The 26,848-nt window shown below is 43.3% G+C and overlaps 1 protein-coding gene across 1 annotated transcript; it reads right to left on the bottom strand.

The window, feature by feature from the left end:
* Positions 1-26,848, bottom strand: LOC143982024 (galectin-4-like). The gene is made up of 10 exons (XM_077480366.1): positions 26,687-26,848; positions 24,721-24,809; positions 22,183-22,390; positions 19,298-19,417; positions 11,513-11,548; positions 11,385-11,423; positions 7,802-7,828; positions 4,126-4,214; positions 835-1,000; positions 1-275 (listed from the first exon to the last, which is right to left on the bottom strand). Exons 1-10 carry the CDS (start codon positions 26,729-26,731, stop codon positions 129-131), a joined length of 966 nt encoding a protein of 321 aa, XP_077336492.1. The 5' UTR covers positions 26,732-26,848; the 3' UTR covers positions 1-128.

The following is a 26,848-nucleotide window of genomic DNA, read 5'->3' as shown; positions in this document are numbered from 1 at the left end:
TTTATTTGAGAAATGTATTTTTATTGGCTCCAAATAACATTTGACCTGTGTTTCTGCCTAGCAAGAATATATCATTTAGAAATTAACCAGACTTTGTGTTTTGCTGCACTATGAAGTGGGTGCGTGCTTTAAATCTGTACAAGTGACAAGACAATATTTCCTCCAATTTCTAGGGTATCAATCATCTGCACGTTGGGGAAGCGGTGGGCGTATTCACAGAACTGCTGTCCATTCACATATACCTTATAGCGTCCATTGCCTGTACGGATGGAAATCTGGGAGAAGAGAACATAATACGTGTCAATGGAGGTGCGAGTAGTTTTATAAGCCCCTGTCCAAAGCTGACAATATACACTACAGTTATCCATTTCTTTTTTGCACACTTTTCCCATTCTTTTAATTTCAGTCAACGTATTATAGTCACTTATACATTTTAGGTTTTTGTTTCCTTGGGATTCCTAGTATGTTTCGGCCCCCAGGTCTGGCCCTCTATCAGCTCCTGAACAGAGCTTACTCTGAGAACCGTATTCTATCTGGTTGTAAACCTTGACATACTTTCACCATCAAGTGTAAGTATGCCCTCTATATGGATGAACTTCCACTGCTTTGGAGGGCTTCATTTACATATAGAGACAAAATCTGTACCAGCCAATCAGATTTCCACAGTCTGCTTACAGATTACTTCCAGTAATGCTTTGGCTTGTTGAAGTTTGAATACTTTGCCACTGCCTTGCTTAAATAAGCCTGATAGCTCTGAGTGCATTAAAGGGATTTGGGGGGGGGGGGGGCATTATTTTTTTAGGGCTGTTCCTTGGCGAGCTTAGAAATACTTACATCAAAATACTGGCCGGCTAGGAAGGGATTAAATGGAGCGCTCCTTTCCTCATGGCCCCAGCCTCCGCCCAGAAAACTGTTCCTCACCACTGCGTTTTCGTTCAGGCGGACGTTGAAATGCAGAGCAATGTCATTAGTTCTCGATGACTTAAAGTTAATGTGGAAACTGAAAAAAAGATGTGTGGTAGATGGTTAGTCTATCATGAAGAAATGAGTTAGGCAATCATTGGATTGTCTCTGGCCAGGAGATACTACAACAGTGAGCTCGCAACATACTATTAACCACTTCAGCCCCGGAAGATTTTACCCCCTTCCTGACCAGAGCACTTTTTGCGATTCAGCACTGTCGCTTTAACTGACAATTGCACGGTCATGCAACGTTGTACCCAAACATAATTGACGCCCTTTTTTTCCCCACAAATAGAGCTTTCTTTTGGTGGTATTTGATTACCTCTGTGGCAACGTTGTATCCTGGCCTAGGCCGACAACGCTCAGGCCTAGGGCAACACTTTGCAGGGGGCAGCACTGAAAGAGTCCCCACCAGCTTGCGCTGTTAGTGTAGCGCCAGTCTTATAGGGCGGACTGGGCTGAGAGGCAAATTAATATAGCGCCCCCATAAAGTGGCCGCACTGCTTCCGGTATGCGAGAGGCCGACATTCTGTAACTGTGGGGGGGGAGGGGGGGGGGGCTTCCGTCTTGTAGTTGAATCTGAGCACGCATCATTTTTTGAGTGTCGGAATTGCATATGTAGCGATGACACTTTGGACAAGGAGTCTGTCATGTATAAATTTAGTTTTTGCCTCAGAACAGTAATGGGGTTCTGAGGGTTAATTGTGTAGGTTAACTTTGACATCAGTTTGGCTGGGCTGTGTTAGAGTTCTGCCTGGTCATGTGTACAGTGAGGTGCACATGATAGGCTCAGAACCAGGCCTGTTTGGATGGTTTGTGTATCGGCGTTCCTCGGAACCAATCAGTAGGTGTGCCGGGGGAAGGGTACTTAAGATGTTGAAGTCACACATTCAGGGTTCGTTCGTGAGGCCATGGTGGCCTGTTCCTGATACTGGACTGGGGTAGCCCCACGAGGGGTCTCGGTCACGGGAGCATATGTCACTCTGCAACATACTTCGGTTGGTTAGCCCCAAAAGACCCGCCTGGTCTGGGGCGGGGATCCGTCCGTTCCCGAGTCTCGGAACCGGCTGGTCCGAGGTGCAGTAACTGAGGGAGGATTCAAGGCATCCAGGTGTGCTCTCGACTTGAAGGGGCACCGCAGCTCGTGTAAGTGACCGGGGGAGGACTCTTTGGAGGAGGGCCGACAAGCTGGCATCCCGAGAAGTGCCTGGTTGCTAAGTTGTGAAGGAGACTGACGAATTCACACTTTTTCCAGTACTGCCAAGGAGACAGAGAATGTTCCAGGTACTGATGAAAGGTTCCTGTTCACTGCTGTTACAAGTTACTCAAGGTCCAAGGTTTCGCAAGTTCTGAATTAATGCGCTGATTGCCATAATCTCTGGCTAGAGATTTGTTCAGCTTTGAAGCACCCAGCTGCGAGTGGCTACTCTCTGGGTGGTATTAGAGACTTTCTGATATTAGCAGTTCAAGGTGCCTGAGTTCCTTCACCCCTGCCCTCTGTTCCCATACGAGACTGTGTTTATTGGATGTTACCCTTGCAAATAAAAACCTTTTCTAAAGGACTTTTATGGTGTCCGCATCCAAAGTTGTTGGGTACTAACCCTGGGAACCCCTAGACGTGGAAGAACCAGCCAAGGGAGGTAACTGGTAAGCCCAGAAGTCAAGGCCGCCCTGCCAAGGGTTATGGCCGCTACACATACACATGATCGGAATTTACGAAAGCATGTTCTCATTTTTCCCGACAGAAAAACTTTATATCAATTTTTGGCTGGCGGAAATTCGGACAGCTAAATTCCATACACATGGTCGCATTTTCCGATGAAAAGCTCTCATCTGTCTTTTTCTGTCTGGAATTGCGATCATGTGTACGCGGCATTAGGGCACTTTTGCAGCTCCCAGTTCTTTAACTTCCACATGAAAGCCTATGTGACATTTGAGCCAAGGAGTCAGCTAGTCAGCAAGGAACTAGCTGAATAAAATTATTGCCAAAATAGGGGCCATTGTACAAGTAGGTTGTATTCTATAAATTATTTTAAAGTGGTACTAAACCCAGGACCCTGCACTCACTATGACTGATCTCCCACAGTAAACAGAACATGGAAATGCAATTATTTTAGTGACTAGAAATGGCTAAATACCTTTTCTAATCGGCAGCTAGAGCAGTCTTGTGACTTCTATCAGTGTCTGGTTAAAGCTTGTGGAGGAGTTTTCATTCTACTTTGACTATCCTGTGAGGCTGCATGACTCCTGACCCTCCCGCTGGACAGTGCTGATTGGCCCTGTGCTAATCACATGCACCCGCCCAAGAAAAATAAATCCTCTCACAATACACCCCAAACTCAGCATGTGCCTCTCAGGCTCTGTTCTATCAGCAGATGGTTTGGGAACAGTGAAAATAGGGGAGGATCAGAGAAGACAGGATCAAACAGCCTTTTTTACACAATGCAGAGAATTAACCCCTTAGGTTCCACAGTGAGTATAACAAGCATGCTTATACTGCATATACAGACTACTTTTAGGCCGCGTACACACGGGCGGACTGTTCGCCCAACCTTGTCCGCTGAACAGTGTTTGGGCGGACAGTCCGCTCGTGTGTGGGGCTTCAGCGGACAGTTTCAGCGGACAGTTGGACGAACAAGGTCTTACGGAAATTCCGAAAAACTGTCCGCTAAAACAAGGTTTCAGCGGACTGTTCGCTCGTGTGTAGGCTTGTTCGGCCAACTAAGTCTCGCGCATGCTCAGAAAGGATTTCCACGTCGGAAGGTTGCATTGCAGTGTATTGGACGTCGAAATTTTCGATCCGTCGTGCGTGCCGAAACGTCATCGCGCACGGTTTCAGCAAACTGTTCGTCCGTCGTGTGTGGCCATGTCCGTCCATGCTAAGTTTGAGCGGACTGTTCGCTCAAACTGTTGGACGGACAAAGTTGGGCGAACAGTCCGCGCGTGTGTACGCGGCCTTACTGTTGTGGGTTTAGTAACACTTTAAATATAATATTTTTATGTTTTATTTCAGAGTTCCTCTAATTACACAATACAAGTAGAGGGTGATCAAGCTGGTTAATAATATGATATGTTAGAGGTGATAAAGATGGTAATATACCACAGGATCGACAAAGCGACACCAAAAGGAAGAATACTGTAATGTTGTTGTGTTTCACTTACCTCTGCCCTCCTTGGGGTATAAATCCTTTCACTATAAAGGTCCTTTTGGGTGAAACTCCTCCAGGTATGTTGGCATAGTAAGGAACTGGCTGTGATGTGGAGGATAAAGAAAGTTTAATGAGTATAACGTAAAAAAAAACAAGCCATTTATACGAGAGCAATGATGATATGCACAGAGCAGTAACCTATTATCAATCAGATTTTTTTTGGGATGATTGCCGATTCATTGCTATGTGGGAAGGTACTGTGCACATTATTATTACGGTACTCTTTGAACCACTTTTGAATACTTTTGTGGGACAGACAGACACATTACATCAAGCTTTCTCAACCAGGGTTGCTAGGGGTTCCTTGAACAGTGACAGTTTTATCTCCGACCCACAATGACCCCCAATGTAGGGCGGTAAATGCTCTAGGTATGTCAAATTCCTCATTATTTTATTTAAAACTTTCTACAATTTACCTGTAAGCAGGGGCTAATTTTAGTATGGTCTCTGCCCCTGTGTGTAGTTGCCTTTATAATCTGGTGTGAGTGGGGTCCTGGGTTGGTGGAGTATGGGAACAGTAGAGTAGAGAGCCTTCCAGGAACAGGCCCAGGAAGAAGGGCTCTAGATGAGTACCAACTGTAAAACGATTCACAGTGGAGGAAGCAAGAGGATGGCTGGATTTTCTGAGTTCAAGCTTTTTGCATAATGATGTGGAATAGAGCTACACTGAAATGTGAAGATGGAGAGAGCCTTTTGATTTGTCATTGCACATTAAAATCTCTAAAAGGCTCCTTGTGTGGACATTCCTTTATTCCTGATGGTGAACCTCAGGCCAGGAGAAAGTGAGTACAACATGGAAGCAGGTTTACAGGTGTGTGTGTGTATACCGCTAGCCTGAGAAGAAGAGGGGGGTACCCCTGATCAGCTCAGTGGGAGCTGGTGGCAAATCGGGGCTGCAAACATACTAATAGTGCAAATGTATCAGAAGCTGTAGATATAGGAATTTATAACAGGGGCTCCTGATCTCTTTAAATTATTTCAAGGGTTCCTCCAGGGTAAACAGGTTGAGAAAGGCTGCATTAGATGATGAACTGTTCATGGCCAACAAAGCAACCAGAATTTACCAAAGCAGTCCATGGTGGAGAATCATGTCTCAATAATGGGGATTAGGGTACACCATGCTGAACAAATAGCCACACAATTAAATCTATGGTTATCCTCCACTAGGATAGTAATGAATGTATCTTATACCACTAACACTTACTGCACTGAAGTGTTGAAATGATGTCTGTTATGTGGTGCCATTAGTTTGGACTTACACAACTGCCTGTAGCCCTGTGTCTCTGACATCATGATTTTGTTAAAAAAAATAAGACATACAAGCCAGAGAAGAGTAGGACAGAATAGAGAACTCTTATACTATACAAAAAATATCTATACTTTTCCCTACAAGGGCTGTCATAATAGTATATCATATTTTTTTTTACTGAATCTACAGTTCTCTATAGTAATCTACTTTTTCATGATCCCTTCTCTGGCTTCTCCCAAGCTAATAAAATAACAAAGCAGGAAAAGTCTTAGGCATGCCATAGATGGTGCAAATCTCTTTCCTGCAACCTGTGTGTAGGAAAGAAATTTTCACTATTTCCCCATCAACAGACAGTGTTGACAGGGGAATCCATCCGCCAATCAGTTGTCTGCTTCCGGCGGGGGAAAACTTGTGGCATTGCAAGTAAGGGAAACTTCACAGTCGGTTTCCTACTGTGCATGCACGAGTCGTGCGGCGCTTTCTGAATGGTCTCGTTGTCTTCTGGGACACACAGGTCCCAGAAGACAGTAGGGGGAAGGAGTAGGGCCAGATGCAACCATGGAAGTGACGTACCTCTCCGTGGCAACATAGGATGGAAGTCCCGAAGAAAACATACAAAGAAGAGGTACCAAAAAGATATCTGAAAAATATCTAAAAGATATCTAAAAAATATCTGAAAAAGAGGGGGGGGGGGGTGTTCAATTGTTTGAGACCGAGTTCTCTTTTTGCCTGGAACTCTGCATTAAACATCTATTATCTATCTTTGTCTTAAAATCACAGTTAAGCTAACCAAGCACAGCTCAAATTTAGTCATTTCCCTGCTAATTTGGGTTCAATTTGATCTGTGGGTGGCCCTGTTGACACCATCTGGCTTGACTAAAGTTGATTTAAAAATCAACTGAGCCAGGTGAACAATTATCAGCTGACCAGTGACTGCACACTATCAGATGCAGTCTATTTAGACAGTCATAGGTGCCGAGGAACAAAAGAAATCCAAAGGTGTATGGCTAGCCTTAAGCTAGCCATACACGATATGGTTTTTTTTTGTTCAGCCAGGTGGCTGAACGTAAAAAAAAAAACTTTACTGATTCCCTCATTCACACATTCGAGGTAGATGGGGAAATCCTCCCTACAGCACTATTGTATTCTGTGCTTTAATCAGACAGGGCGGTTGAACAAAAGTAAATCGGTAGATCAACTTCTGTCCAACCACAGTGGCCACACATGGATCAAAATTCAGCCAGCCCCTGCTGAACCAGGCAAATTTCCATCCACGTATAGCCAGTTTTAGACTCCTATTTTAATTTTTTTTTATATATATATATATTCTCCTTAAAGAAGAGGCAATTAAGCAGGGATATGATCCCCTTGTATAATTATATCAATTGACCATATAGAAAACTGCAAAAACTGGTTTAGTTTAAGGTCATTGCTAATGACAAAGGGGCACTCTAAAGGAGGTTCAGCCTCTACATATGAAAGTACTGTTTTGCAAGAAGAGCTGTCTTCCACAGGAGTGCTTCAAAGAGGGATGGATATGTTTCTAAATTCACATAATAATACTGACTACACCACATATATTATTTAAAATAAAGATGTAGATTGTTGATTTAGAGCAGAGTTGGACAACCAGTGGCCCGCAGAGCCCTCTGATGTGGCCCGCGACCTCCTGCTCTGGAATGGTGGGTTAGCATGCCCAGATCGCAGGTTGCCAACCTGTCATACCACAGCATCAGTGTTGCAAATGAAGCTGGTGGTAGAGGAAGAAAGCGGCTGCAGAGAAGAGCCCCATAAGCCGATGCTTCCTGTACAGCACCAGCTTTTGCCACAGGCAGAGTCTATGGCAAAGTTCAGTTAACCCGGAGGATAGACACAGGTGCACTACACTGCATCGGTGTGGGTAAACCGTAGCACATCAGTGTGAAAGCAGTTTAGGCCCTTTTCGCACTTAGACCCTCAATTCACCTCTACAGAGTGGCAGACTTAAACAGACTTTTGTCCCGCCTCCCTCCAATCCGATCTTCTAAAAAAAAAAAAATCGAAGGGAATTCTCGTCCCCTTCCATCTGGGTGGATCGGATCGGAGGTCCTATAGAGTAGCCGTGACCTGTCATCCGCCTGCTCCACTCATTGTGGCCCGTGACTGGTTACCAAGTTGCTTAAGTGGCTCTCGCTCTTAAAAAGGTTGGGCACCCCTGATCTAGAGTATCTGATTGCCTTGGCGAATATAAAGGATTTTTTTTTCTTGGAAAGGTTCTGAGCATGCAGATTTTACATAAAATGCTGTAGTAAATTTCAGATCACTTCTCTTACAAGCATCTTCCCCTGGATAGACTCACAGACAGGAGGAAAGACATACACACATATAGTTGTGCACTGACCGGGTTATAAATGGGTGCTCCCATTACCTGTCAAAATAGGGAGAAAGATATAGGTTAGAACCAAAGATCTTATACAATAACAGAGTGATAGGATGTATTCATGTAGTACTGCGTTCTGTAAACATATACCTGTAAGCAGGTGCTGAGAGAGTGCCTGTGAGTATTTCAACCCTGTCTGAACTGCATGTTATTTATGTTGGAAGTGCTAGTTAGCTGCTGCCTGGCAGGGAGGAAAAGGATTAACTTGTTTCCTGGATCTCTGTTTTTGTTTTTTTGGTAGGGCTACTGCTGGGCTCTGCTCCTCTCTGTTCACATAAATTCTGGAGAGAGTTTTGCCCAGAAGAGTCCAGCTACATGGGAGAAGACAGGCTGTCAGCTGCAACCTGATTCTTTAGCACACCATCCGCCCGGATGGGCTCTGCTCGTCCCTGCATTCAGCTACCTTCTCATCCTGTCTATCCTCGGCTGCCTGAGCTGGCCAACATGTATGAGACTGCTGAGATCTGTAGTCCCACAATACACAGCCTGCTGCATGGAATGACACAACCAGCCAGCAAGGTGTGGGCAAGAGCTGTGCTGATTCCAGCAATGCGGCTACAATCCTATGAAGCTCTGAAGTTACAGCAAGACCTTCATAGCGCATGCGCCGGTGACTTAACTGGCTGAATCCAGGGTGAATATCTTCTAAATGGTGCACGTTTAGAAGATATTCATTTTACTTACAGGTAAGCCTTATCATAGGCTTACCTGTAAGTAAAAATGACCAAGCGGGTTTACTACCGCTTTAATGTTGAACTGTTAACTTATGTTTATCATGCTGCACTATTCCAGTAAAGCTTTTGAAACCTTTCCATGCCTGGTTTGAGTTTAATTAGAGGGGTGCATGGTGGAAATGGCGTATGGAAGAACAGGGCCTGTATTGCACACATGGTGTGAAATGGTGACATGCTGTTGCCAGGGTCAACGAGCACAAGAGAAACATGATGTGAAGGCCAGAAAGTGGGTGACCAGTACTGGCAGGGGTCACAGGTCTCATGTATGATGTGGGGAGCGGTTCATGGCCTACTCCCAAGTGGTTCGTGCCCCAGAAACCAGGACCGGACCCGCATGATGGAGACCCTAGGGACTTAGCCAAATGATACGGAACAGTTAATTACTTGCATGCATGGGTGCCGCGCTGTTTCCCAGCAGGACCTGCTCTGTCACTGTCTGATGGGTGGCGGAGTCTAGTTGGACTGGTGGACTGGGACACTGCAATGGTGTGTCCTTCAAAACTTTGCATCCTGAGCAGCTGTATGTATGTATGTATGTATGGGACTGTGAGGAACCTGGACACAGCAAAGAGAGCAAAATGCCACATGTGCACCAGGTGAGTCAGCCCCATATACATTGGATAGACAAGTTATGGTCAGTTTGTTACCCACATTTTTAGATTTATTTACAGCTACTACTAGTTATAAGATGAACGTCACCCATCCTGACTGTACCAGCTGATTGAACAATCATATGTCTATGAGCCCTGAGCATAACTGCCAGCTGACTGCTTCTAGGAAGTAGGGATGAGCCAGTGGTTTGAGTCGAATGTAAGGTCGACTCGAACATCAAGTGTTCATTTGCTCGCAAATTAACTGAACATATGGGGCGTCTGTGGGAAATTTGTGCGCCGCAGAACGCCCCAGAATGCACTGCGAGATCACAGTGCATTGATGTCTGATGATTGGCCAAAGCATGCATCTTACCTGCATGCTTTGGCCAATCACAGCACACTGCGAGAGCCATAATTGGCCAAAGGCAAGGTGCCTTTGGCCAATCATGGCTCAGGGGGATTAAGTCAATGCTTCACACTTGTGTAGTGTGTGGACGGAGATAGATTGAGCTAGATTAGACAGGCAGGTTAGTTAGTGGCAGTGTATTTAATAAATAAATAAATAAATAAATAATATATATATATATATATATATATATATATATATATATATATATATATATATATATACACACACACACACACACTCTGCATTTAGTGTAGACTAGATAGTCAAGATATTCAGTGTAGATTCAGTCTGTGCAGGCAGTGTAGTATATATAACACAGTGTATTGAAGTGGATATGGGGAACCCCACGTTAAAAAAAATAAAAAGAAAAGAAAATGGTGTGGGGTTCCCCCCAAAAATGCATACTAGACCTTATCCGAGCAAGCAACCTGGCAGGCCAGGATAGGGGGGGGATGAGCGAGCGCATCCCCCCTCCCCCCCACTCCTGAACCATACCGGGCCACTTTCCCTCAACATGGGGAGGGGGCTTTGGGGGAGACCCTAAAGCAACTTGTCCTCATGTTGAAAATTGTAAAAAAAATTGCGTGGAGCCCCTCCAAATCCATACCAGGCCCTTATCTGAGCATGCAGCCTAGCAGGCCAGGAAAGGGAGGGGATGAGCCCTCCCCTCCTGAATCATACCAGGCTGCATGCCCTCAACATGGGGTGGGGGGCTTTATGTACGGCACATGTTGATGGGGCAGGGCCACCCAGTGAAATCACCTGGTGGCCCCACCCCCTTGTGACATCACTGCCCCAGCATGCACTGGATGCACCTCTAAAAGAGGTTGAGAAGCCTCAATAGAACCGGCCAACATTCCGCAAGTGTGTACAACAGCCTGTCAAACAGAAGCTGGCATAACGTCTGGCTTCTTAACCAGCATGCTGGAAAACCAGTAGCCGCCCAGCATTCGATCAGCGCTCGCAGCCTATGGCTGTGAGCGCTGACCAGTGTGTACTGGTGGTTGACAGTCCCCCTGTCAGAACAAAATAGCTCAGCAGGGAATCACTCTACTAAAATCTCATAGTTAGTATAAGCTTCTCATGACCTCCTCCGTTATTTTTTTCATTCAGCCCACTGGGTTGAACGTAAGAAGAAAAAGAAACTATCTTTGTGTATAGGATTAAGGGGTTACTTTGGATGAAAATACAAGAAAAGCAGAAGATGCATTCCAGACCAACGGCTGAGAGTCCAGGTGTATTTATTTATTAGTAAAAGATGTGACAAACCAATACTCTTCAGGGACTCTGAGGGTCCTCGATGGCCTCAGACTCAAAAGGGTGAAAACTTTTTAAATTAATTAAAGGCCAACTCAGAGAAATGTAAAAATTAGTACTTACACTGCAATGGTTAACTGCGTGTTTAGGTATAGAGGACTTAAAAAAGAAAAACTACTTATCCAATCCTCTTTTCCACTGTACTGAGTCTTCTCCCCCCATGCTTCAGCGGTCTAAGGTCCTGACATCATCAAGACCGATACAGGGTCCATAGCCCTACATTAGATGTGATGACGCTGAGGGACATTCCACTGCTGGAACGAGGGGGAGTGCCATCTGCTGGGGGAGCGGAGGATCAGTTATGTTAAAGTACAAAATCTCTCCCCAAGACTAAACGAGCCATTAACTCTTGCAGTGGGGTTTAATAATGCAAAAAAAAAAAAAAGTCTGTAAGTTAGAAAGCAAGCTCCAACAGCTATTTTTGGTGTAGTGTAACTGCCAAGCAATATATATTACTAGGTACATGAAGAGACAATAGAAGAAATACTCACAGGTAGGTTCATAGATGGGTAAGCTGGCAGTATCATCTCCTTGAATTAAGAAAGAAAGAGACATGAATTATTATGTTGATAGTAGTTACAGCTTACATCTGTAAGGTCTAGGTGTGTATGGTACTTACCCCTCCTGGTGGGTAAGCAGGACCACCCATAGGAGCCTGAAATAAGCATATACAAGATAATTTGCATTATGTTTCTGCACTTAAAAGAGATGTATCTGTTGGTTTTATTTCAAAATCATACTTACCTAGGTGGATGCAGCAACAGTCCGATGCTGCATCGGTCCCCTGGCACCAGGAGCACTGGGCTGTGGAGGTGACAGGAGTGGCCGACTCAGGCTCTCATCAACTCGCTGAGAGGTTTAGCCGAGTGATGGTCCAGGCATATGGGCGGATCCCAACCATATGGTTGCGATCTTGCTCAAACCTGAACCATCTCTGTGACATCAGCCAACAGCGGGCTTCAGCCGCTGTCTGCTCAAAACGGGTCATAGGAACTCAGAACGAACTTTGGCTGCACTTCTCTTTTAATGTAATTCCTAAACAGATTTGCAGAACATTATAATGGGGATGTTAAACAGAATCAACTGTTGCCAACTTTTTTTCTTACTCTACAGATCTGTTTTTGTTTCTTCCAAAAGCAATTCTAAATTGACTTCCTCTTCTATTTAAAACCAAACTGAACTTTCAGTTTTAAAATAGCTAAATATGTTCCAGATGCACCAACAAACATAAAAGGTGTTCCAAGCCGGTTCCCTGCCAGCATGCTGCAGAGTAGGACCCTGGCTTTCTGTGTGGATGCAAGGGTCCACTGCATACTCCTTGTAGAATCAGACCTGTTAAAAAAGTGACAGTGTCTGTGTAATGCTGGTTCACTCCTCAGGGAACTTGACAGGCTCCTTGTCAGTTCAGTAGTGGCCCATTACTGGCAGAACCTCACAGTCCCTTAACATTAGCACATGTTGAGTGACACAGTTTGTAACCTTCCCTTCTGCTTCCTTTGTGGCCACCTGGCTACAGCTGCCTCTTTCACCAGCCCTACTGGCTGCCTCTACACCAGTCTGCCCGACTGACCCTTCACCAGCCCGCCCGGCTAACTCGAAGGTGATCTCTCAAAGGAAAAATAGAAGACTTAAGCCCACTGCTTTCAAGGGAGACTACATAGCTACATGTGGCTGTCTCCTCCCTTTGTTAGTCCCCACCATTGCTGAATTTACTCACTCAGTCCTCTCCTTGCTCCAGTGCCTTCAAGAAAACTTCCTCCCTTGTGTCTTTGGCAGGATCCTTCCTGCACCCGAGTCCTGGCTGAAAACAGGGAAACCCCCCTCCTAGACTAGGGGTACCCCTCAGGGCCACCAACAGTCTCCTTTAATACTCCACCTTCCACCCGACTGCCCTGCTGTTATGGCCTATTTCTTTTTATGGGGTAGTCACTTCTGAGGATTGGCTGAGGCCCCACAAATATTAATGGCAGCCCCTCCTAGCCCTCACTCTCTAGTTCTAGAAGGTTCTCCAACCTTCCAGACAGTGGGGGGGGGGGGGGCACCAGAGAGCTGCCAAGATGAGTCATTGAGCCCTGGCCTCTAATAACCCTGACCCAGTGACTCAGATTATTCTTGGCCAGAATATATTTCATATACTTTACCAATGGTGGCAGCACACACTAGAGGGTGCTACATAAAATTATATAATATGTGTAGATCCCTGGTCTACAGTGCTGCTCTGTGTCTGGCTGCAGGGACTGAGCTACTATCAGTGCTGTTGCCCTGCACTTCCTCTTCTCCTCTCAAGCTATTAAGGACAGGAGCAGCTGGGAGCAGAGAGAGAGACAGAGCATTGGCCAGCTGCAGGACTGTATGCAGCCACAGAGAGAGCTGGAGGAAAGTCCCACCTACCACCCGGGATAGCAGAAAGATAGAGCAACTATGACAACGAAGACGTTTCCAAACAGGTGGAGACTGTTTTTTTTTTTTAGATTGGAGGAGGGACTACATATCTCAGCATTATAAGAGGTCTGTGAAGAGGAAAATGAAGATCTAGAGGTAGATGTGGTGGGGACATTGTGGGAGACAGACTGTGCTGCAGGCTGTTAGCAGGATATTTTTCCACAGCATTAGGGATGCAGCGAGGTGGAGTAGCAGACATCTCTCGGAACATGAGAATGCCACTGTCATAGACTGGTGCTGCTGCCTGATTGCTGGGGGAGAACACCGCTGACTTTTGCTGAGATGATGAAGGAGAATAAAAGGGAGATGAGCTGTCACCCCAGGAGTTAATGAGAGGTCGCTGGCCAAACCCTTCTGCACCCTTTTAAGCTTGGGACACAGTGCAGGTGCCTATACCTGGATTAGGAGGAAATTATCTTGAGTGCTCCAATGCCAGATCTGGGCCCCAATATGCTGGTCAGCAGAGAAATGGTTTAATACAGACTCAAATGCCAGATCTGGGCCCCAATATGTTAGTCAGCAGGGAAAGAGTTTAATACTGACTGTTACTGTAACATTGACCTTAAGCAGAATTATCTCCAGTATAGGGCTTAGGGGACATCCTCTGGACTATTGGCCCATTAGCACTATTGGCCCATTAGCACCAGCATATTCTACTTGCTACTGTATATATCTCTCTCTCTTGCTCTCTATACACATACACCCACTGTATATTTGTTTACCAACTGTATACCCCATTTGCCATTGTTTTATATATTTGTTTGAAGGGTTGTTGCCATTTCCATTCCTCTGGTTGGTATGTGTGTGTGTATATATATATATATATATATATATATATATATATATATACACACACATATATATATATATATATATATATATATATACATATACATACATATATATATATATATATATATATATATATATATATATAGCAGCTCCTTTGAAGGAAAGCACTACATAAGCATATAACAAGAAGGCTTTCTAATACCTTAGCATGCTTTGTTAAGATTTGGTCCATTAAGCAGATTTCTTTCACATGTACCTCTCAAAACACACAAAAGATCATTTCCTTCCATCTCCAGTTTTAAAGCAGACTTAAACTTCATTGTCTTTGCCCAGGGTTTATGCCACCATTTCCAAGTATGCACAGCATACTTTCCTCTGAGAGTGAGTGCCACTCCATCCTCGCTACTGAACATCAGCGTTTTCGGCCATCTCAATTTGCTAGTGTGCAACATACACTATACAGTAGTACCTTGGATTACGAACATAAATTGTTCCAGAAGAATGTTTGTAATCCAAAGCACTCATATATCAAAGAGAGTTTCCCCATAGGAAATAATGGAAACGCAGATAATCCATTCCACAGCCATAGACGAGCATAGTAAACACTCAGAAACACTTGGAAACCACTCGGAGATGCTCTGAGACACTCTAAAATGGAGTGTCTCTGAGCATCTGAGTGTCATCGCCGCCCCCGCACCTCTGGCCAAATGCGGTACTGCACACCCCAGCAGCTTGAATACTGCTCATTTTGCGAGACAACGCTGGCAAAGAGAGTCAGGATTTTTAATTTTTTTTAAATAGCTCGTATTGTGAAACGCTCGTAAAATGATTTACTCGCAGTCCGCGGTTCCACTGTATTGTCAAAAGCATTGGGCTGCCTGCCTTTACACGCACAAGAACTTTAATGGCATCCTTAGTCTAAACCATGCCCACTTTTTGCTGTGGCATGCTATGCATGCCACATTCTTTTTCATTCCTTGGGCCCACTTTTAATCTTGCACGTGGGCCCAATGATTTCATGATATGCCCCTGCTTAAGGCGTCAGCATACCAAGACATTTTGGACAATTTCATGATCCCAAATTTGTGGGAATACTTTGGGGAAGGCCTCTTTCTGTTCCAACATGGCTGCGCACCAGTGCACAAAGCAAGGTCCATGAAGACATGGCTGGGCAAGTTTAGGGTAAAGGAACTTGACTGGCCAGCACAGAGTCCTGACCTCAACCCGATAGAACACCTTTGGGATAAATTAAAGCAGAGACAGCGAGCCAGGCCTTCTTGTTCAACATCAGTGCCTGACCTCACAAATGCGCTTCTGGAAGAATGGTCAAACATTCCCATAGACACACTCCTAAACCTTGTAGACAGCCTTCCCAGAAGAGTTGAATAGGTTATAGCTGCAAAGGGTGGGCTGACTCAATATTGAACCCTACGGACTAAGATGCCATTAAAGTTCATGTGCGTGTAAAGACAGGCGTTCCAATGCATTTGGTAATATAGTGTATCTCCTTCTCTTTCAACTTTAAAAAAAATGGTCCATGGGGACTTTGAGAGGTCCACATTTATTTTCGTTCGGGAGGTCAACCTCCCAGCTGAACTCCAATCCCTAATCATTTTGTTCCTCCTATAGTCATCAGCTTATGTCACCTTCCACCTGTTTTCCCTTTCAATGATTAACAAATCAGCAAGCTATGGATTACACATACAATTTAAAAATAATTTTGAAGCTGCAAAGTCTGACATGAGCTCAGTGGCAGTAATTGCTCATGGGCCCATAAAGCTTGATATAGCCACCCTCCCCTACATTTACAATAGTACAGTAAATCAGGAACTTTTATACCTCCCATTTATTAGATGGCTCTCAGAAGTGTCGTGGATATAGGATAAAAGTAAGATTGAACCAACAATCTCCAGTGGATTGAAAGAAAGATATGAAAAATCTAACAAAATAAAATCTACATCTAAAAAAGCCCAGCGATAAAATTCAGTGTTCCAGAAGTATGTTATACTTGGCGACCTTTCAGCCAAGACCACTGTCCTGTCCCCTTTATTGGCCTGCTCCATTATCGCTAGCTTCAATCTCCAGCATGTTCCTTCCATGTCCATTTATGAATCACCACCAGCACTTGATTTCACTTCCACCCATATCCTCTCTAGATAAGAACATGGTCTGTACATTCATTACCTCCCTCCTTCAGTAATCATCATGAGTAATGGTCATCTATTTATACGCTGAATCACCTGTTTGTTCCTTTTTGCTTGACTAGGTCGCCATAAAAGAGGAAATTGTATTTTGAGACTAAAAAAGCATGATTGGCTGCATATTCTTTGCATTAGTGTGTCTATAGGTCAGTACAGCAAAAGCAAGGAAGATTCCTAGTCCTTACATGACCAACAGTAACAGAAATCAGACCTGTTACAACTTATCAGCAAGGTCCAGGGTGAAATCAGCAGCATGCAGTTGGCAGAGCACAGCTCTAAGCTGTCAAATTTAAAGTGGAACGAAGTTCCAATCAACATTAACTTTTTTAATCCTTATGTGGCTAGCCTAAGTAAATAGATTGTAAGGTATATTATATGTACTTGTTTTAAACTTTTTTCTTGCATTCCTTCAGTTCCTTCCTGATTTTTGGAATAGGCCAAAATGAGGTCACACATCCCAGGAGTCTTATGCCGCATACACACGATCGTAATTCTAGCCGGAAGAAGCTCTGATGGTTTTCCCATCGGAATTTCGCTCAAACCGTCTTGCCTGCACACGGTCACACCAAATTCCAACCGCCAAGAACGCGGTGACATACAACGTGTACGATGGGACTAGAAAAAGGAAGTTCAATACCTAGTAGCCAATAGCTTCCATCTCGTAGTTGAATCTGAGCGTGCGTGAGTTTTTGTGTGTCGGAATTGCATACACTCGATCGGAATTTCCGATAGAAAGTTTTTCCATTGGTAAATTGAGAACATGCTATCAAATTTTTGCTGTCAGCTAAATTCCAATCGTGCATACACACGGTCGCATTTTCCAATGAAAAGCTCTCATCTGTCTTTTGCTGGCCAAAATTCCGATCGTGTGTATATGGCATTAAAGTGGAATTCCAGTCTATATCTAACTAAGCTTAAAACAACTCCCATCCCTCTTCTAACTTATTCTAACTACCCTGTAGAAGGAAGATGCTCACACTTACCTATTCTCAGGGCACTCTCGTCCAGTCACATGATCAGCTCCCAGTGATGACTTCAGGGGGGAGGAGAGACAGCCGACAACACATGCCCCATAGGATGCCAATAGGGGACATCACTGCCCAGGCATTCCATCCATTGTCAGTGATCTCTCTGAAGCCGGCCGATGGGGAGATCACATCAGAAGGGGGTGGGAGCAGTTTTAGAATTAGTTAGATATAGATTAGAATTCCATTTTAATGGGCATTTCTTTTTTCTTTCATCTGGATGAGGGAAGGAGGGGCTTTCTAAGTTAACCACTACAGATCCGCGCTATTGCCAAATGACGGCAACAGCGCGGACCTACATTTCCGGGACTACGTCTATTGACGTCGTCCCGGATACGAGCGGCCTGCGCGCCCCCTGAGGGGCGCGCGCGCCGCGCTCTGTGATCGGCGAGTCCGTGAGACTCGCCTGATCACCGATCCGTGCAAGGGGTCGATCCCGACCCCTTATCACGTGATCAGCTGTCAGCCAATGACAGCTGATCATGTGATAGAACGGAGCCGGTAATCGGCTATTATTCCTCCTCGCGCTGACAGCGCGAGGAGAAAAAAAAAAAGCCGATCACCGGCGGCCGTGATCGGGACATCAGTCCCAATCACGGCCATCAATACAAGGGACCACCTGCCACCTGCCAGTGCCCACCTGCCTCCCACAGTGCCATCCTGAAGTAAAATAAAACGCAAAAGTAAGTGCCCCCCGTCAGTGCCCATAGTGCCCACAGTGCCACCCACAGTGCCACCCACAGTGCCACCCACAGTGCCACCCCACAGTGCCACCCACAGTGCCACCCACAGTGCCACCCAATCTGCCTCAAAGGTGCTGCACCCCAGTGCCGCCCATCAGTGCCCAGCAGTGCCGCCCATCAGTGCCCAGCAGTGCCGCCCATCAGTGCCCAGCAGTGCCTCCTATCAGAGCCACCTATCAGTGCCACCTATCAGTTCCCATCAGTCCCATCTATCTGTGGTACCTATCAGTGCCCATCCGTGCCACCCATCCGTGCCACCCATCCGTGCCATCTTATGTGCCCATCTTTGCCCATCAGTGCCGCCTTATCTGTGCCCATCGGTGCCGCCTTATCTGTGCCTATTAGTGCCGCCTTAACTATGCCTATCAGTGCCCACCAGTGCAGCCCATCAGTGCCCACCAATGCAGCCCATCAGTGCCCACCAATGCAGCCCATCAGTGCCCACCAATGCAGCCATCAGTGCCGCCTAATCAGCGCACTTCAATGAAGGAGAAAAATGACCCGTTTGCAAAATTTTATAACAAACTATTAAAACATGATTTTTTTTTTATTATTTTTTTGCATCTTTTTTTGTTTGTTTAGCAAAAAATAAAACTCCGAGCTGTAACTAAATACCACCAAAAGAAAGCTCTATTTGTGGGAAAAAAATGATAAAAATTTCATTTGGGTACAGTGTTGTATGCCCGCGCAATTGTCATTCAAAGTGCATCAGCGCTGAAAGCTGAAAATTGGTCTGGGACTGAGGGGGGTTTAAGTGCCCAGTAAGCAAGTGGTTAAGAACACCCTCCTACCTGCATATCTGATCTAAGGGCAGACAGAGTCCAGGACGTAAATGCTACATAAATCATCTGCCCATACTTAAGATGTTTCTACTTTAACAAAAATATTGTATATAGTGCACAAAATAAAAATAGCAGAGGTGATCAAATACCACCAAAAGAAAGGGGGGGGGGACAATTTTTATTTGGATACAGTGACACAGGACTGTGCAATTGTCAGTAACGCAATGCTGTATCGAAAAAAATGGCCTGGTCATGAAGGAGGTAAACCTTCTGGACCTGAAGTGGTTAAACTGTTAAAATAACATTTTTAAAGGAAGACCTATTTTATGAGCCATCATCCCTTCTCAACTATCTTACTAATAGGTCCATTCTTCTACCTGCCTCATGATACTGTAGCTGCTCAAAGTATCACTACTTACCCCACCTCCAACGGTGGTGATGGACTGGATCTTTACATCTCCAGCCACGTGTACACATTGTACCCGTTCCATAGGTATCCTGTGGCGGTATTCATAGAATAGAATTCCGTTCACATTAATCTGCACACACAGAAAAAGAGACAATTACCATGAAAGAATGCATTACCATTGTAAATTGTATACCAGACTGACAATTATGCTCACGTTCAGAAAATTACTCATGGTATAGGTCTTAATTTCATCTACTTTTTTCAGGAATCGCTATTCACAAAATTCTAAATTTATACCTAAGTCAGGGGCTAGTAGACACTTGAACATTCTTTAAAGTAAAAAAAAAAAAAAAAATTAAAATAAGATTGTTCCAAAAATAAACCATTTGTTCTACTGAAAATATCATAAAAATATATATACAAAAGGAGCCTGTTTTTTGGAAATCATGCTTCCAGCTATGGGAAATTAAATGCATACTATGTATGATTGTCCTAAGATGGAAAAACAGACATGTGAAAACATGGGCGTCCACATAGGGGGCCATGGGGGGGCACCCTCCCCCCATGGAGCAAGTTGTCCACACCCGCCCAGGATCAGCCCTGAGGGTCCGAGGGCCATCACATCAGTGACATCACATCATGAGGCTGAAGCAAGGCACCAGAATTCAGAGCGGAGGAGGCACTTCTTTCTCCTTCGAGCCTGGTCAATTTTGGCTCCACCCACCTCCTCCAGGCATCATGGCTGAAGGAAGGGAGAACGCTGGAAGAGCTGAGTGTGAGGCTGTCCACCTGCACCAGCACCTGCCTGAGGTGAGGCAGCCTGTGCCCATGCTCTGGAGCTCATATAACAGCACTACTTGTATAATTGTGGTCAAGATTAATTATTTCATGATAGATAAACACAGGTCCCAGAAGACAGCAGGGACCACTCAGAATGCTCAGCATGACTCGCACATGCGCAGTAGGGAACCAGGCTGTGAAGCCGCAAGGCTTCACTTCCTGATTCCCTTACTGAAGATGCTGGCGCCTCCACCCAGAGCCCAGGGACAGGTCGAGTTTGGGTGAGGACATTGCAGGTGCCCTGTACAGGTAAGTGTCCTTATTTTAAAAGTCAGCAGCTGCATATTTTTAGCTGCTGACTTTTCAAATTTTTTTTTTCAGGCGGAACTCCGCTTTAAGAAAATCGTCAATTCTGTATAAAATTGTATTCTATTTTGTATGCTTTGCCTATGCATCTCACACTGCATTTATTGTGCACACGGCACTAATTTTGTTACATGTTATTTTCATTACATGTTTGCATTCTTTCGAGTCCTGATTAGAATTAGCTTGCCTATGTTATGCTCCTTGTTACCATACAAGTACAATTGTACTATTAATGTGATATCTATGAAATCATGTGTATCTTTTGTGTCTGTTCCCTAATGCAGTAGTTATTAATTTGGAACCATTAATCAATATGAGGTGAGGAGTTGCCTATCTATAAAATTTCCAGAACAGTGCCAATGGTATGACTCAAAATTGCCCCTTTCTTAAGACCCCTTACCTTATGTCTATGGGCAATCTTACTAATAAAGGTAAAATCAATTCTTTAAAGTGTGTTGTGTAAAGTGACGTCATGGTGTTAGTGCAGGTATATAGCTCCCAACAAACAAAGCCCCTCCATCCCTCTTCCTTATTTGTCCCTCATTTTGGTCTGTTCTACTGTATATAAAATGTGTGAATTATCTTTCAAAAAGTGATTCCCAGTGCTAAACCTTTCATCCAATTTCTAAATTGCTGCATTTGTAAAATTTCCAAAGTCAATATAAATGAATAGTAGTGGTAAAAAAAAGCACTTCCGGGTTTAACTAATCTTTTTTTTTTAATTCTCCTTTAAGAGGGTGTGGCAAGGGGTGTGTCCTATGCCTAATTACTTCTGCCAATAGGTGTCACTCGTTTATATCTCAAAATGTTGGGAGGTATGTAGGTGCCCTGCAGTGCCTGTATATCTCTGCAGTTATCCTCCAGAGATCCCTGGGAACCATAAATTCCAGGTCACTTTAATATGCAAATACTGATTAGGTATATTCTGGTTCTGCCCCATTCCCACATTCCAGGATTGGTGACTGAAGCTGCTTGTAATGCTGACAGGCCAGTTTGGAAAGGGGTGAGACAGAAGGGGACAAGGCCAAGCCCAAATACCTAGAATAAGTCATGCTCCGTATATTAGAAAGCCCTGGATTTTGGGGCTCTGGAAGGTAACTGAGGAGGTAAATGGGCACTTGAATTGATTGACAGTGTGTGCCAAAACAGTAAAACACAATCAAGGCTACATTCTTTGTGTCAGTGAGGACCTCTACCTACAATAGACCTTTCTTATCCAAAACCCCCAATAATTTTTATATAGTTCGGGATGCATATGCAAAATCTGTTTTTAAAAGTATTATCTTGCACTGATTTATATTGTGACCAAGTTATTTGAAACTTTTGAGGGGTTTATCTACTAAGGAATTGGGGGTTATTCACTTAGCAAGGGGAAGCCGTGTTAACTTCTATCATCTAGTTATTTGCTAGCATAAAATCCTGGTTTACAATCGCTTTTTTTTTTTTTTTTTTTGTAATTGGGCATTTGTAAGTAATTTGGATATTTAGAACAGAAATGGGCTGAAATCCTCCAGAGGAGACACAGGAGGAAAAAAAAAACCTTTTTCTACATTTGATAAGGGTAAAAAAATGTATTTATTTTTTTAATTATTTATCCTCACTTCCTGTTCAAAAACAGAACACAGATGGCATTTTGAAACCCACAGAAGCCCCTCTCCAATCCACCCAAAATAATAAAAATGGTTGTAGTTGGACTTTAGGCACATATTAACTTTATGCAGTAGAGGAAGGTTATACTGATTTCCTTACCTGGTAGCTTACAGGGGTGACCAAAATGGCCATCTCAAAAGGAGTCCCTCTGCGTAAAGGGATGCCGTCGTTCCTTCTCTCCTCGCCCCCCCAGGAACCGGACTGGAAGGTGTTAAATACGACTGTGTCCCTCCCTTCAAAGCGGGGATTAAAATGTAAGGCAATGTCTGTGCCGTCATACTGCCCACAACCCATATTAACTGCGAACCTATAAAAAAGAAAGAAAGCAAAAGAGAGAATAATCCACAGGTTTCAACACAACAAACATCCAGATGCCACAGGTTTAAAACCATTCAGCCAGAAAGGCAAGTATGGGAAGGACTGTGCTACAATGCAGTGAGGTAGACAGGTTGATGAATAACTGGCTACGTTCACAGTATGGAAAGGTCTGCCATACTCAGACTGCAAATGTCTGACATGTATGTGTACCCTTCCAACTGCCATTCCACATTAGCTGGAGAATGAACATTAGCAAACAAAAATGTAACATCCATTAACTGCTACATGTGGTGTTACATAATATATAAAATATGGGTGATGCCAATGTTTTCCTTTTAAGACCCAAACCAAGGTTGCAGCCAATTACATCTAGACTCCAGATCGGCATGCTTAATTTAGGAAAGTGAATACATAAGGTGAAAACCCAGGATAAGGATGCCTGTCCTGGTGCCACATTTAAGTCTTTCAAGGGTCTGAAAAAAAAAAAAATTATATATATATATATATATATATATATATATATATATATATATATATATATTAAAAAGTGTCCTCAGACATCAGCACTAAGTAACAGAATTAGACCACACCCGTCCCGTTGTACAATTATACTGTATGAGGACATATACTGAGGGCTGTGGCTGTTATTAAGTCTGCACAGAGTACCGCAGTGTAGTGTGACTTTAGGAAGAGGCATTTTCACAAATAAACACCAATTATTTGAGATATAAATTTGTCACAAATCATAATCTCAATTCAAAGCTGTTAATAAAGTATTGCATATTTCCTGTAATACCTTAACATTGGCATATAACATTTTGAAACCTATGTTAGGTATCATAACTGACATTTCTTTACCATGGGCAGCCAACATTTAATTTAAATTATGCGTTCATCAAAAAAATGTAGAAAAAAAAAAGCAATTGTAGCGTACTTTAAATGTTCTTGATATCAGCCCCTTTAATCCTCTGCAAAGCAGGAAACATGCTGGAAGAAGGACAGGCAGCACTGTGAACCAGTTAGGGCTCTAAAGCTTTTCATAGCATTAGCAGTCTTATGCCCTGTACACACGGTGGGAAATTCCGACGGAAAAAGTCCGATCAGATTATGTTGTCGGAAAATCCAGTCGTGTGTGGGCTCTATCGGACTTTTTCCGTCTGAATTTCCGATGAAAAAGTTTGAGAGCAGGATCTAAAATTTTCCGACAACAAAATCCGATCAGACTTTTTCCGATCGTGTGTATAGAATTCAGACACACAAAGTGCCACGCATGCTCAGAAAAAATTTGGAGACGAAAGCTATTGGCTACTGGCCTCTACATAGTCCCGCTGTACGATGTTTACATCGCCTCGTTCCGAACAATTGGATTTTCCGACAACTTTGTCCTACTGTCTGTATGCAACACATCTAAAATCTGCTGGAAAAATTCAGAGGAATTTTGTTGTCGAAATGTCCAGCCGTGTGTACAAAGCATTATGCTCTGTACACACGGTCGGACTTTCTGACGGAAAATGTTGATCTTGTTGTCAAAAAAACCCGATTGTGTGTAGGCTCCATTGGACTTTTTCCATTGGTTTTTCCGACAACAAAATCCGATCGCATAAATTACGATCGTGTGTAGACAATTTCCGACGGACAAAATGCCACGCATGCTCAGAATAAACTAAGAGACTAAAGCTATTGGCTACTGGCCCGTTTATAGTCCCAACGTACGTGTTTGATGTCACCTCGTTCAGAACGATCGGAAATTCCGACAACTTTGTGCAACTGTGTGTATGCAAAACAAGTTTCGGCCAAAATCTGTCTGAAAAAATCCGATGGATTTTGTGGTCGGAATGTCCGACCGTGTGTACAAGGCATAAGACAGGGAACATACCACACGAAGAGAAGGCAATGACCTCAATGTTTTACTGCACATCTGCATTGTGCAATAAAAGGCACTTGGAGATAAAGGGGCAAGCTATGCTTTGTGAAAAGAGTATATATAAATATATATACTGTATTGTACTGGGAATTTAACCAACTAATGGTGAGGGTAGGGGCAGTGCTAAGGGTAACTTTAGATACTAGGGATGCAAATAGGTTGGAAGGTAACGTGTTTATGGCTTTAAAAGACAGGGTCTGATTTTAGAAACTGATGCTTAATTAAAAAAATAAAGAAAGATATGAACAAATCTTATTGAACTAAACTTAATATCAGAAACCAAATACATGCACATTGCCCAGAAGCTTTACATTCCTTATTCTTTGCCCTGCGTTTACACTGCATAGAAGAACAACATAATGCAATTCTGCATTTTTGTTAAACCCCCTGCTTACGAGTTTGAGTGTTTGGAAACCTTGCCCGTAATGTAGATGGCCATCCCAGGGCGTAGCCCGCCATAAATGGGACTTCGGCAGGGGATAGTCTGGAAGAAAACAGAAACAAATCAGAAGTTAGTTAACCTGTTTGATGGCTGCATGAATAAAATATCACCTAAAACTCCATCATTATCAGAAGGAAGCAAATTTACCCACACAAATATGAAATTGCAGTAATGGTCAGTGTTGATGAGAGACAAAAGCTTCTATATATTGAAGCCTACCAGTCCTTAAATAAAGCACTTGCATTAGTTCTATTTTTTTCAGGCTTGCGTTCCTTTATTTTCACATGGTAATTCTGCAAAAAAACACACTTCCTGTCTCTGGGTGGCTACATTCACTCCTTCACTGCATCTATGGAGGGAGCCATGGTTGCCACAAAGGCAGACCTTCAAAAACATGTCTGCCTTTGTTCATCTCAATTACATGAGGGGAAGGATTAGTGGTTTGCAAAAGAAAGATAACATTGTTTATTAACATTGTCAATTCACACAGGATATTTCACCCCATTTTTGGCAAGATAGACAGGTATTTTCTGTACTTTGTAAAAATTTTCTTAGTCTTGAAAAAAGAAAATGAATGCAACCATCACATCTAATGACTGGTAAAGTGCAATATATTACATTTCTGTTCTGGGTTTAGTAATGCTTTAAACATTTACACTTATCTTTAATAGCCAAAGTCTAAGCAGTTGGCATGTAATCACTCAAGGAAATGTTGATCTTTGTCAAATGCATACACATGCATCCAAATAAGAATTGCTAAATGATCAGCATCTGCAAAGGCGTTGTGTAATTTTTAAAGCAAAAAGGTGGTCTGCTTTTGCTAGTGGGCTGACTAACCCCCTGGTTATAGCACTTTCTGAGTCACTATCAAATAATATGCACTTATCTGTATAGTCATTCTGGGTTTGTGTCTCAGAGTATTGAAGTCAAAGGGTCAGCATGACAGCCAAGCAACTAGCATTTTCTGAATCAGAAGTTAGCAATAGCAGCCTACATTTTTCTAACTTTTTTTTTGTGATAATACAGTCACCTACAAAAATCCAGATTTGCCCCAGTGCACAGAAGACAGAAAGAAATGCAATGTATGATTCTGGGAAGAGCAGAAAGCATAGAAAATGAGCAAATCAGACTGTGTGCCTTATTTAATATAATAATTTAAAGATCACTCCAGCCTTCACAAAGATCCACCAAATATCCAATTAAAGTATTGTGTAATTAGGCTATTGAAAGGTATAGGCTTGTTTCTAGTGCTAGTTAATTACATTCAACTGGACTTTTTCTGTAATGTTGAAGACATTTCGTAGCTCGTCCAAGCCACATCTTTAGTTCCAATTCATTCATTTAATGTTGAAGATATTTCATAGGTTGTCCAAGCCACATCTTAAGTTCCAATTCATTCATGGAGTGTTGAAGACATTTTGTAGCTTGTCCAAGCCACATTTTCAGTTCCAATTCATTTGTTGCATTTTGAAGACGATCCATAGCTTTTCCAAGCCATGTCTTCATTTCCAAATACTTAGTTAAATGTTCAATTTGATTCATAGCTTGTTCAAGTTACTTCTTCAGTAATACTTTGTTAGAACTATAGAAGTGGCTTGGAAAAGCTACGATACGTCTTCAACATTATAGAACAAGTCCAGTTGAATTTGACAGCCTACTTCTAGATACATCAAGACATGGATAAAGGAGAACCTTCACAGACGGGTCTGGTTGTTGTATTTGTTTACAGCGGTATGCACTTATTAAAAAGGGCCTGCTGAATGATTTAGGAAAGCCAGCCAGTCACAAAGTGCAGTAACCAACCATCTTCCATTGTACTGACCACTCTAAGTGGATAAAACATCAAATATGGTTGGTTAATGAACTACTGAATATGTGCAAGATGTCCTGTAGACAAAAAGGTTGAAGTTGGCACTTACTGGATTGTACAATGGATAGTATCCCTGAGCTGGAACAAACGCCATGGCTGATCAGTTGGTATCGTCCACCTGGTAAATTCACCTGTAAAACAGAGAATGGCTTATACAGACGAATGGATTATATATGCTTACGTAGTGTGGGAGTGTCAGATGATTTGAGTT

This window comes from Lithobates pipiens, unplaced genomic scaffold (genome assembly GCF_037356315.1).
Source record: "Lithobates pipiens isolate NorthernLeopardFrog02 unplaced genomic scaffold, aLitPip1_a1.2 Scaffold_1, whole genome shotgun sequence".
NCBI classification, from domain to species: domain Eukaryota; kingdom Metazoa; phylum Chordata; class Amphibia; order Anura; family Ranidae; genus Lithobates; species Lithobates pipiens.
Note: the sequence above shows the minus strand (reverse complement) of the source record. Positions and strands in the feature narration are given on the sequence as shown.

What these genes read in the sequence shown, in the direction of transcription:
- LOC143982024 (XM_077480366.1), bottom strand. Translation starts at nt 26,731, where the DNA reads ATGGCGTTTGTTCCAGCTCAGGGATACTATCCATTGTACAATCCA. An exon ending in TCACCACCGTTGGAGGTGGG is followed by an intron (nt 11,549 to 19,297) that starts GTAAGTAGTGAT and finishes TGCTTATTTCAG; the next exon opens with GCTCCTATGGGTGGTCCTGC. An exon ending in ATACCCCAAGGAGGGCAGAG is followed by an intron (nt 1,001 to 4,125) that starts GTAAGTGAAACA and finishes TCTTTTTTTCAG; the next exon opens with TTTCCACATTAACTTTAAGT.